This window comes from Doryrhamphus excisus, linkage group LG15 (assembly GCF_037039965.1).
Source record: "Doryrhamphus excisus strain RoL-2023G ecotype Guam linkage group LG15, RoL_Dexc_Guam_v1.1, whole genome shotgun sequence".
Classification (NCBI taxonomy): Eukaryota; Metazoa; Chordata; class Actinopteri; order Syngnathiformes; family Syngnathidae; genus Doryrhamphus; species Doryrhamphus excisus.
In genome coordinates, this window is record NC_136371.1 from 17,737,907 (window position 1) to 17,751,139 (window position 13,233).

Below are 13,233 nucleotides of genomic sequence, written 5' to 3' on the forward strand. Positions count from 1 at the left end.
CTATTTTCAGTTTTACTTTCAATTATAATTTATTCATGTTGTTGTTTGTTCTAATATTTTATAATGTGTTTGCTTTTATTTTTCTCCTTGTGAATTATTTTTACATTGATGTTTTTTTAATTGTGTTTATTCATTAGGGTTTGAAAATTATTTTTGAATTTTTTATGTTAATTTACATTTTTACTTTGAATAAAATAAAAGAATATATTCCCTTTTAGTCCTTTTTAGGTGTCCTAGCTGTGTGTCATACGCGCTAACCACAATTTAATTTAATTTATTTTATTTTATTTTATTTTATTTTATTTTATTTTATTTTATTTTATTTTATTTTATTTTATTTTATTTTATTTTATTTTATTTTATTTTATTTTATTTAGTTTAATTTAATTTTTGATAAAATACTTATTGTATATTTAATATTTTTGATAAAATACTTATTGTATATTTAATATTTTTGATAAAATACTTATAAAATATTTATTTGTTAATATTTTGTAATTATATTTTTATGTCCATTTTCATTCATAGTAAAAATAAATACATATATTTATTGTTAGTCATAATTCATTGTATTTCTTATTTCTTATCGTGTTCATTATTTTATTTATTTATCATTATTTTTTGTCCATTTTTATTTCATTCTAATAAATAGCTGAATTTAGAAGTTTATTCAATTGTATTTTTGAATTATTTTTTAAATTATTTTTTAAATAATTTTGTTTTAATTTCATTTTTACTGTCATTTTGAGCGGATGTTTTACTTTACTAAAAAGAGTATTTGTGGGGGGGGGGGGGTGAATACAAAAATACAAAGTGGCTACATTCTCCGGCTCATGAGCAAGGCCTAACAGGTAGCGCCACATCTCCGAGTGTCGGACCGCCACACTCATAAGCGCCGCAGTCGGTCATGGTGTCGCTTACTTCCGTGGTTTGGGACCGCAACACCCAATTAGGCCGACTTCGATTTCCCTTCCCGGTGAAAAACCCCCGCGGAGGAGGAAGAAGAGCAGACTTGAACACGCGTCTCCAATGACACGATCCACCTCGCTCGCCGCGTTTTATTCAGCCTCTAAAAGCGTGAAGAGGCAGGAGGACATGAAGGACATGAACGTCTCCTCCGTGCTAATTGGACATCTTCAGCTGCCTGGAGGCGGCCATGATCACCGTGGGCTTCATCGCCATGACGATTCCAGATGCAAAACATGGAAGACAACTCATTTATGATGTGCTTTTATGACGAGTGCATGGTGCGAAAACTACGGCCCGGGGGCCACATCCGGCTCGCCAAATGTTCGACTACGGCCCGCCTGTTCTTTCTAAAGTATTTCATTTAAACGTAGCATACAACCTAGCATCATGGCGTTTTGACCTGTGTTCAATTCCACCCTCGCACAACCGATGAATGAATTAATTAGTTAATTAGTTAATTAATATTATGTCCTCAAAAAAGGGACACAAACACATAAAGCGGATTGCATGACACTTTTACAGATACAATAATTGTAGGTGGGCTGTCATGTGTGAAATTAAAAAAGTCTGCCCCCCCCCCCCCCCCCCCCCCCCCCAAAAAAGTCAAAAAGTTTCCCATGAATCCGGCCGGCGCCTGCTGAGGCGCCAGAATAGAATCCTGATTGTGAGTCTCGGCCCCAATCAGCAACAAAGTTGGGGTACGAGGAAGCGCCCGGGTTGGTCAATGGTCCCATGTGGACCCCTTTCACCTCCAATCAGCATCTTTGATGGAAATGTGAAACCAGAATGCTTGGCTTAGCTTATTGAAGACGTACAATTAGAACTTCATCCATCCGAGATCTTCTTGGAGTTCCTGAACTGTGACTTAGTTTCGACTTTTGTTGATCTGAACACAGAGGTACCCAAGCCGGGGGGGGGCTATAAGTAAGCCCACACCAGCTCGCCGCAACTCCAGAGTACGACAAGGTCCAGTTCCTCTCCAGGAGTTTGGTTCCAGAACCCAAACTGTGGGTGGAGGTGAGTCCGACTATATCTAGTCAACCTCCCGCACAAGTTCTGGCTCTTTCCCACCAGAGAAGTCACATTCCATGTCCCAAGAACCAGATTTGGCCGCCGAAGACCAGGTCACCCAGGAACCCGCCCTTGACCGCCACCCAACACACAATTTTGGTTTAGTTTAGTTTAGTTTAGTTTAGTTTAAGAACCAGATTTGGCCGCCAAAGACCAGGTTGCCCAGACACCCGCACTTGACCACCACCCAACACACTATTTTATTTTATTTTATTTTATTTTATTTTATTTTATTTTATTTTATTTTATTTTATTTTATTTTATTTTATTTTATTTTATTTTATTTTATTTTAGTTTAGTTTAGTTTAGTTTAGTTTAAGAGCCAGAGTTAGCCACCCTTGACTGCCACCCAACACACAATTTTATTTTATTTTATTTTAGTTTAGTTTAGTTTAGTTTAAGAACCAGATTTGGCACCTAGTTTAGTTTAGTTTAGTTTAGTTTAGTTTAGTTTAGTTTAGTTTAGTTTAGTTTAGTTTAAGAACCAGATTTGGCCGTCCTTGACCGCCACCCAACACACTATTTTATTTTATTTTATTTTATTTTATTTTATTTTAGTTTAGTTTAGTTTAGTTTAGTTTAGTTTAGTTTAGTTTAGTTTAGTTTAAGAACCAGATTTGGCCGCCCTTGACCGCCACCCAACACACTATTTTATTTTATTTTATTTTATTTTAGTTTAGTTTAGTTTAGTTTAGTTTAGTTTAGTTTAGTTTAGTTTAGTTTAGTTTAAGAACCAGATTTGGCCGCCCTTGACCGCCACCCAACACACTATTTTATTTTATTTTAGTTTAGTTTAGTTTAGTTTAGTTTAGTTTAGTTTAGTTTAGTTTAGTTTAGTTTAACAACCAGATTTGGCACCCGCCCTTGAACGCCACTCAACACGCAATGCACCGGACCCTTATGCTTGGCCCCAGCAGGTGGTGGGTTGACGAGAGGGAGATCCCATGTGGCCTCTTCGGACTGGGCCCAGCCGGGCCCCACGGGGGAAGGCCCGACCACCAGGCACTCGCCTGCGAGCCCCTCCCAGCTCCAAGGTGAGGCCCCGGAACTGCTCTTTGTAGTCTCCATAAGGGTCTCCTGAATCACTGTTAGTGTCCCGTCACCCAAGACCTGTTTGCCTTGGAGATCCCACCAGGGTCACGTACATTTCTTTGGTTTTCTCAAATGTTTTTGTTGCTTTTGTGTTGAAATAGTTTGGTTCCTATTTTGTTCAAGTGTTTCCTGACTGATTTTTTTCTTTTGTTCGTGTCTTTCAAGCGTTTCAACCAAATTCCAAGACGCCATGCCAGCCTTTGCTTTGTGGTCCAGCACATCTGCACAAGGTGAGTCCAACCCACGAGAGGCGCCGGCCGGCTGTGTTGCTGTGGCGTTATTGGGTTAGTCCCGTTGGAAGTGGACTTTTTAAACACGTTACTCGGAGCGGAATTGGACCAAAGTCAATTTGCTGCGTCGCCACATACTTTGATCATGAGGTTAGAAGTGGATTTATGGCAGCATGTAAACACCAAATGGAACCGGATCAGACTGGGACGCTATGCATATGTTCCCAACCTGACTCAAGTAAAATGTTTTGACAAGGGGCTGCACGGTGGACTAGTGGATAGCATGCAGGCCTCACAGCTAGGTGACCCAAGTTCAATTCCGTCATCGGCCATCTCAGTGTGGAGTTTGCATGTTCTCTCCGTGCATGCATGGGTTTTCTGCGGGTACAGCTGGGATAGGCTCCAGCACCCCCTGAATGAATGAATGAAGTTTTGACAGGAATTTTTATTATTTTTTATTATTTTTATTATTTTTATTATTTTTATTATTTTTATTATTTTTATTATTTTTATTATTTTTATTATTTTTATTATTTTTTTAAATAGCTGATTTATTTCCACGTCTTGACAGTTTAATAATGGACTAATTTTCCTTGCATACAACTTTATTATTATTATTGTCATTATTATTATTATTATTATTGTGATATTTTTTTTATTGAAAAAAAAATTGCCCACATAATATCACAACTTTATTCCATGTCACATTTAATTATTTCATTCGGACTTTATTGTCAAAAAATATGAGCTTTTATTCATCTGTTTGTCTTATGAAATATTGTTGTCATTGTGACTTTACATTTTATTATTCTGGTAAAATATATATTTTTGTTTACTTTAACTTTTCATTTTTAATAATTAATTTTTGGTCATTATTTATTGCACATTATCTTAACGTTGTTTTGACAAATGTTCTATTGATTTCATGACTTTATAACTGTAAGAATATAAGGATGATGGTTGTGTACATGGCATATATTACATATATGACATATATTACATATATGTCATATATTACATATATGACATATTACATAAACATCATATAGACATTGCTTGCGAGTGAAGAGATGGAGATGTTGAGCGAGTATCGATCCGCCAGAGGTCGGGGAGGGGGGGGGGGGTGTAGCTTCACCCACCTCTCCTCCCCCCCCTCCCCCGCCGTCCATGTTTGCCTCCCAGCTGATGCGCACTGCTCCACAGTTCTTCACAGTCTTCACCCCCCCAACAGCCTCCTCTTCATCCCGGACCACAGCGACTGCTGTTCGGACTCCTCCTCCCAGAAACCCCGCTGGTTCCGATGGAAGCTCGGCAGTGAAGGCGGCAGGACGCTGCAGTCCAGTCGGTCAACTATTTGGCGGCGTTGCGGTGCTCTGCAGGCGGCTGACGGAAGGTAGGACCGGGACCCAGACAGTAGACTAGAGACCCGCACTAGGACTAGACTAGGCTAGACTAGACTAGGCTCGACTAGAGTCGAGCGACGCTGCAGCAAAGCGTGAAGAAAAAAAAAACGTCTGCAGTGTGAAAGCGTCACCGTGCGTGGAAAAATGCGGCTGCAGTTATTTGGTGGCGTGGTGCGTTGACGTGCGCGCCAGAAAAAAAGGGGGTGCGTTCAAGTGTAAAATACCTGTTTGTATGTCTGAGCTTCCACTCGAGTGACTGTGACGCAATGTGGGTTGTCTTGACTGTCATGTGTTCATCCACATCTGAATGGCTAACACTTCTCACGTGTGATTGCTTCCTCCTTGTGGTGGGTTCCAGCAGATAGAGGTCTTTGTGGTAGGTTCCAGCTGATAGAAGGTCTGTGTGGTAGGTTCCAGCAGATAGAGGTCTTTGTGGTAGGTTCCAGCTGATAGAAGGTCTTCATTGTAGGTTCCAGCTGATAGAAGGTCTTTGTGGTAGGTTCCAGCTGATAGAAGGTCTTTGTGGTAGGTTCCAGCAGATAGAAGGTCTTCATTGTAGGTTCCAGCTGATAGAAGGTCTTTGTGGTAGGTTCCAGCTGATAGGTTTTTTATGGTAGGTTCCAGCTGATAGGTTTTTTATGGTAGGTTCCAGCTGATAGGTCTTCATTGTAGGTTCCAGCAAGTTGAAGGTCTTTATGGTAGGTTCCAGCAGATACGTAGATGGTCTTTATGGTAGGTTCCAGCAGGCTGAAGGTCTTTATTGTAGGTTCCAGCAGGCTGAAGGTCTTTGTGGTAGGTTCCAGCAGGCCGAAGGTGTTTATGGTAGGTCTCAACAGGCTGTAGGTATTTATGGTAGGTTCCAACAGGCTGAAGGTCTTTATGGTAGGTTGCAGCAGGCTGAAGATCTTTATGGTAGGTTCCAGCAGGTTAAAGGTCTTCATGGTAGGCTCCAGCAGGCTGAAGATTTTTAAAGTAGCTTCCAGCAGGCTGAGGGTGTTTATGGTAGGTTCCAACAGGCTAAAAGTCTTTATGGTATCTTGCAGCAGGCTGAAGGTCTTTATGGTAGGTTCCAGCAGGTTGAAGGTCTTTACGGTAGGTTCCAGCAGGTTGAAGGTCTTTGTGGTAGGTTCCAGCAGGTTGAAGGTCTTTGTGGTAGGTTCCAGCAGGTTGAAGGTCCTTGTGGTAGGTTCCAGCAGGCTGAAGGTCTTTGTGGTAGGTTCCAGCAGGTTGAAGGTCTTTGTGGTAGGTCCCAGTAGGTTGAAGGTCTTTGTGGTAGGTTCCAGCAGGCTGAAGGTCCTTGTGGTAGGTTCCAACAGGCTTTATGTTAGGTTCCAGTAGGCCAAAGGTGTTTATGGTAGGTTCCAACAAGCTGAAGGTCTTTATGGTAGGTTCCAACAGACCGAAGGTCTTTATTGTAGGTTCCAGCAAGTTAAAGGTCTTTATGGTAGGTTCCAGTAGGTTGAAGGACTTTATGGTAGGTTCCAGCAGGCCGAAGGTCTTTATGGTAGGTTCCAGCCGGCCGAAGGTCTTTATGGTAGGTTCCGGCAGGTTGAAGGTCTTTATGGTAGGTTCCAACAGGCTGAAGGTCTTTATGGTAGGTTCCAGCAGGTTGAAGGTCTTTATGGTAGGTTCCAACAGGCTGAAGGTCTTTATGGTAGGTTCCAGCAGGTTGAAGGTCTTTATGGTAGGTTCTAACAGGCTGAAGGTCTTTATGGTAGGTTCTAACAGGTTGAAGGTCTTTATGGTAGGTTCCAACAGGCTGAAGGTCTTTATGGTAGGTTCCAGCAGGTTGAAGGTCTTTATGGTAGGTTCCAGCAGGTTGAAGGTCTTTATGGTAGGTTCCAGCAGGTTGAAGGTCTTTATGGTAGGTTCCAACAGGCTGAAGGTCTTTATGGTAGGTTCCAGCAGGTTGAAGGTATTTATGGTAGGTTCCAACAGGCTGAAGGTCTTTATGGTAGGTTCCAGCAGGTTGAAGGTCTTTATGGTAGGTTCCAACAGGTTGAAGGTCTTTATGGTAGGTTCCAACAGGCTGAAGGTCTTTATGGTAGGTTCCAACAGGCTTTATATTAGGTTCCTGTAGACTGAAGTTCTTTATAGTAGGTTCCAACAGGTTGTATGTGTTCTATGGTAGGTTTCATCAAGCTTTAAGAGGAGATATTTTACAAGGAGAAAGTTGAAAGTATTTGGACGGCCCCCCATCGACTAAACAATCTGCGCGTGGACTTCCTGAAGCCTTGGTCACGTGACTTCTGGTGGTTTGTGTCGCCACCATGCGACACAAGCGGCGGTGAACGTGACGCTGGAAGAGTCGTTGCGAAGGAAGCCTTACATGGACACGCCGAGCCGGACGACTGCATATTCGTCACACGCACACGCACACGCCGGAGCTGGAAAACAAAACACAGTCAGACAGCTTTATTGACGGAGCATGTGCTGCGTTCATCAGACAGACGGCGGCCCCGTCACGGACGCCACATCATTCATGGACGCTCCACGGCCGCCTTCGTTAAGTGTACAAGTAATGATTCAAGTCACAGTTTAACATTACCGACCCTCATAAAAGGCTAAAAACAATTCAAGCACTGTTTATAATGTGATGTAAATAGAAAATGTCTGTTCCAGGGTCAAACTGTGGCCGTCATAAGAGCTTTAGCAAGTGTACAGCCAATATTTTAAGTCACATTTCAGCATCCTTAAGTGTCATACAAGCGTAAAAAGAAGTTAGGCACTGTTAATAATAATGTAAGTACAAATAGTCTGTTCCAGGGTCAAACTGTGGCCGTCAGAAGAACTTTAGCAAGTGTACAGGCAATATTTTAAGTCACATTTTAGCATTCTTAAGTGTCATACAAGCATAATAAGAAGTTCAGCACTGTTTATAATGTGATGTAAATAGAAAATGTCTGTTCCAGGGTCAAACTGTGGCCATCATAAGAGCTTTAACAAGTGTACAGGCAATATTTTAAGTCACCTTTTTCAGTGTGGCCTTTGTGTCTTTCCCGCTACAGTTTGATTCGAAGTGGGCGTGTCCTCACCCCGCCCCCCCCTGCCCCCCAGGATGGACTTCCCCGACGAGCTCCTGCTGGCCGAGCTGAGCCACCTGCAGCTCTACAACGACTCGCTCTTCCACAGCAACTTCAGCGGCGTCTACAACGAGACGGACGCCCTGCTGCCCACCAGCGTGAAGGTGACCATCGTGTTGGTCTACATGATCGTGTGCGTGGTCGGCCTGGTGGGCAACTTCCTGGTTATGTACGTCATCATCAGGTGAGAAGATTCCACGCGTTCTTTTTACACTTGTATGCCAGTTAAGAATGAGCAAATGTGACATTGATAAACCACTTAAAAAGGCTTTTATAATGGCCACAGCTTGACCCTGGAACAGACTATTTCTATTTACATTATTATTAACGGTGCTTAACTTCATTTTGCACTTGTATGACACTTAAAACGGTTAAAATATGCCTTAAAACATTGCCAAGGTGCTTCATGACAGCTTTTATGACGGTCACAGTTTGACCCTGTAACAGACTATTTCTATTTACATTATTATTAACAGTACTTAACTTCATTTTGCACTTGTATGACACTTAAAAAGGTTCAAATATGCCTTAAAACATTGCCAAGGTGCTTAATGAAGGCTTTTATGACAGTCGCAGTTTGACCCTGTTACAGACTATTTCTATTTACATTATTATTAACGGTGCTTAACTTCATTTTGCACTTGTATGACGCTTAAAAAGGTTCAATTATGCCTTAAAACATTGCCAAGGTGCTTAATGAAGGCTTTTATCACGGTCGCAGTTTGACCCTGGAACAGACTATTTCTATTTACATTATTATTAACGATGCTTAAGGTCATTTTGCACTTGTATGACACTTAAAAAGGTTAAAATATGCCTTAAAACATTGCCAAAGTGCTTCATGAAAGCTTTTATGACGGTCGCAGTTTGACCCTGTAACAGACTATTTCTATTTACATTATTATTAACGGTGCTTAACTTCATTTTGCACTTGTATGACACTTAAAACGGTTAAAATATGCCTTAAAACATTGCCAAGGTGCTTCATGAAAGCTTTTATGGCGGTCGCAGTTTGACCCTGTAACAGACTATTTCTATTTACATTATTATTAACGGTGCTTAACTTCATTTTGCACTTGAATGACACTTAAAAATGCTAAAATGTGATGTAAAAGACTGCTTAGACACGTAGTATTGCTTTGTACTAGCGGTGGTTCACTTCCTTTAACAACAACAACGACGAGCGCTACAGAAAATTATTAGATTCATATCGTTGTTATTTTTCACAGTGTGGAAAGAATTGGTTTGCCTGAGCGTGCACGTCTTGTTGAAGCACGTTCATGTCAGCGAAGTCACGTCGGGCCCACGGGGAGAGCGTGCACGTGTAGCGCGTGTGCATGTGTAGGGATGCCTGCTTTCATTCCGGCTTTTGTGACAAAAACGTGACAAATGGGGAACGCTTGAGTCCTCCCGCTCAGCAGAGTTCTCCGACATGGCCGTTCCTCCTGCAAATAGATGAACCATAACAACACAATGGAACGTTCCCATAGAAATGCATGGAAATAGAATTCATCTGTTTCAGGGTCAAACTGTGGCCATCACAAAAGCATGGGAGTGTACCAGCATGACTACTCCACTGTCTAAGGGAGGATGAGGAGGCGATGCTGGGAGAGAATATACCACCAAAGGTTGCATGTGGAACGCATGTGGCTAGCAAGCATTATGCCTGGATTAGCCTGCTGCTGTGTTTAATGTCATTGTCGACTATTTTGTACTACGACTCTTGACACCGGAATAGATGACATGTTTCCTGTGATGTGGTGCACGTGGCCCCTGATGAGCAGTCCAGTGGGCCCCGCGCATTTAAAGGAAATGAGAGGCGTTCTAAGATTACCAATCATGAATCAATGACTCCATGATAACACGACTCAATGAATCAATGACTCCATGATAACACGACTCAATGAATCAATGACTCCATGATAACACGACTCAATGAATCAATGACTCCATGATAACACGACTCAATGAATCAATGACTCCATGATAACACGACTCAATGAATCAATGACTCCATGATAACACGACTCAATGAATCAATGACTCCATGATAACACGACTCAATGAATCAATGACTCCATGATAACACGACTCAATGAATCAATGACTCCATGATAACACGACTCAATGAATCAATGACTCCATGATAACACGACTCAATGAATCAATGACTCCATGATAACACGACTCAATGAATCAATGACTCCATGATAACATGACTCAATGAATCAATGACTCCATTATAACACGACTCAATGAATCAATGACTCCATGATAACACGACTCAATGAATCAATGACTCCATTATAACACCACTCCATGAACCAATGACTCCATGAATCGATGACTCCATGAATCAATGACTCCATGATAACACGACTACATGAATCAATGACTCCATGATAACACGACTCAATGAACCAATGACTCCATGATAACACGACTCAATGAATCAATGACTCCATGATAGCACAATGAAACAATGACTCCATGATAACACGACTCAATGAATCAATGACTCCATTATAACACGACTCAATGAATCAATGACTCCCTTATAACACCACTCCATGAACCAATGACTCCATGATAGCACAATGAATCAATGACTTTATGAACCAATGACTCCATGAATCAATGACTCCATGAACCAATGACTCCATGAACCAATGACTCCATGAGAACACGACTCCACGAGAACACAACTCCATGATAACACAATGAATCAATGACTCTATGAATCAATGATTCCATGATAACATGACTCAATGAATCAATGACTCCATGATAACACGACTCCATGAACCAATGACTCCATGATAACATGACTCAATGAATCAATGACTCCATGATAACACGACTCCATGAACCAATCACTCCATGAATCAATGACTCCATTAACCAATGACTCCATGAACCAATGACTCCATGATAACACGACTCCATGAATCAATGACTCCATGATAACACATTGAATCAATGACTCTATGAACCAATGACTTCATGAATCAATGACTCTATGAACCAATGACTCCATGAATCAATGACACCATGAACCAATGACTCCATGAACCAATGACTCCATGAATCAATGACTCCATGATAACACAATGAATCAATGACTCTATGAACCAATGACTCCATGAACCAATGACTCCATGATAACATGACTCCATGAATTAATGACTGCATGAACCAATGACTCCATGAACCAATAACTCCATGATAATGACTCTATGATAGCATGAGTCCATGAACCAACGATTCCATGATAACATGACACCACGACTCAATGAATCAATGACTTCATGAATCATTGATTCCATGATAACATGACTCAATGAATCAATGAGTCGATGTTAACAGGCCGTCTAGATGATCTCAAGTAACGGTCTCACCTTGGCCAGCCCCATGAAAATAGCCTGGCTGTGCCACCGGCTGCTAGGATAACATTTAAGTGACAACAAGGACGGTAATACGTGTGGGGGCCAAAGGTCAGCAGTGGAAGGACTCCAAGCCAGCCTTTAATCAGAGAGGAGCATTTGGTTTAATGATACAATAACATGGGACTTGATGCTGTTAGCTATTTGGTTGTAACTCCTTGAACGGGACCCCACGCATGACTCGGCCGTGTCCGAGGGCAGCGGCACAAGTGGGAGAAAGTGAAAGTGTGATTCACAGAAGGAGGCTTGGAATGCCCACACTCATCACGTCATCACAAAACATTTCTTTCTTTCACTTTGCACTCACCCGCCATATTCAGGACTCACTCAACGCACCCGACCTTCCATCCTCTCCAGTCCTTCAAGGTGATCTGGTCGCCATGGCGATGAGCGTTCACACCAGATGATCAAATCTGATGTTTTCTTGTGTGCTCATCTTAAGCAGCGTTGAAATGGAGGATCTTTGGCAATAGAAGCCACCAACTAATTATGAAATATTATAATACTGACATATAGAGGATCTTTGACTGGCATTTTCAAACAGCAGATCGGCTCTTTGACTAGCATTGTCGCAATACGTTCGAGCATTTAAAACAGCAGAGTCCTCCTGTCATACGGAAAATAGTCCCGTCATATAAAGGATCTTTGACTTGCTTTTAGATCAGCGGAGTATTCCTGGCATATAGAGGATCTTTGAGTAGTGTTTTTGGACTATGTCCTACCATTTAAAAGAGCAGAATGTGTATGTCATTTAGAGGATATTTGACTCCCGTTTCAAGCATCGAGCATCGTCCTCTGATGTAGAGGATCTTTGACTAGTTTTCTATCATATAGAGGATCTTTGACTGGCGCTTTAAACAACCATTCTGAGAAACAGCAGAGTGCTCCTGTCGTACGGGGGATCTTTGATTAGCATGTTTGCAATAGTTCCTTAAAACAGCAGAGAGCTCTTATGGAATAGAGAATCTTTGACCAGGTCATTAAAAACAGCCCAGCGCTCACAGGAAAGACAGGATCTTTGATTTGCATTTTTAACAGTAGGCGGTTAGGAGCGGCGGGGCCGTGCAGCGTGTTGATTGCTGGCGAGATTGATGACCTCCAGAAGAGGAAGACGATGAAAGAGAAGAGAGGAAAGATTGTTTGTCTTTGTTGTCGCCATTCAACCTTTCTTGTTGCTTTATTAGCCCGACGTAAACGGCTTCCATCTTTGGAGTCTTTCTTCTCCTGCTTCCTCATTATCCATGCTTACTCTTTCATCCTCCTCGTGCTAGCGTAGCCGCCAGTGTCGCTAATGAAAACCGAAGCACAAAGCCGACGTTGACCTGCGGGAGGAAACTTATTAGCCGAACAATCAGCACGGCGGTGGAAGAACACCTGATGCAGCAAAGCAGGCGCTCGGAACGACACACCCACGGGAAATCATGGGAGTGATTTGATCTGTTCTGGGGTCAAACTGCGTCTGTTGGAAAAGGTTTACGTGTCTGGTTTGGTATTTCTACCAAACGTTCGTTCATGAATGACACACCACTAGTCATCACGTGTTGTTGCGCTGTTGAGTCGGAACGAACGTGAACATGACTGAACGAGTTCTTTTGACCCGTTCGTTCATGAATGACACACCACTAGTCATCACGTGTTGCGCTGTTGAGTCGTAGCGAACGTGAACATGACTGAACGAGTTCTTTTGACCCGTTCGTTCATGAATGACACACCACTAGTCATCACGTGTTGTTGCGCTGTTGAGTCGGAACGAACGTGAACATGACTGAACGAGTTCTTTTGACCCGTTCGTTCATGAATGACACACCACTAGTCATCACGTGTTGTTGCGCTGTTGAGTCGGAACGAACGTGAACATGACTGAACGAGTTCTTTTGACCCGTTCGTTCATGAATGACACACCACTAGTCATCACGTGTTGTTGCGCTGTTGAGTCGGAACG

The 13,233-nt window shown here is 42.0% G+C and overlaps 1 protein-coding gene across 1 annotated transcript in view; it reads left to right on the plus strand.

Annotated features, from left to right (window-relative positions):
• Positions 1-4,530: 4,530 nt before the first annotated feature.
• LOC131104488 (delta-type opioid receptor) overlaps positions 4,531-13,233 on the plus strand; it is a 31,247-nt gene continuing 22,544 nt past the window's right edge. Inside the window, exons 1-2 of the mRNA XM_058051719.2 lie at positions 4,531-4,755; positions 7,774-8,032. Of these exons, the coding sequence (XP_057907702.1) occupies positions 7,824-8,032 (209 nt within the window). The 5' untranslated portion in view covers positions 4,531-4,755; positions 7,774-7,823. The remainder of the gene's footprint in view (positions 4,756-7,773; positions 8,033-13,233) is intronic.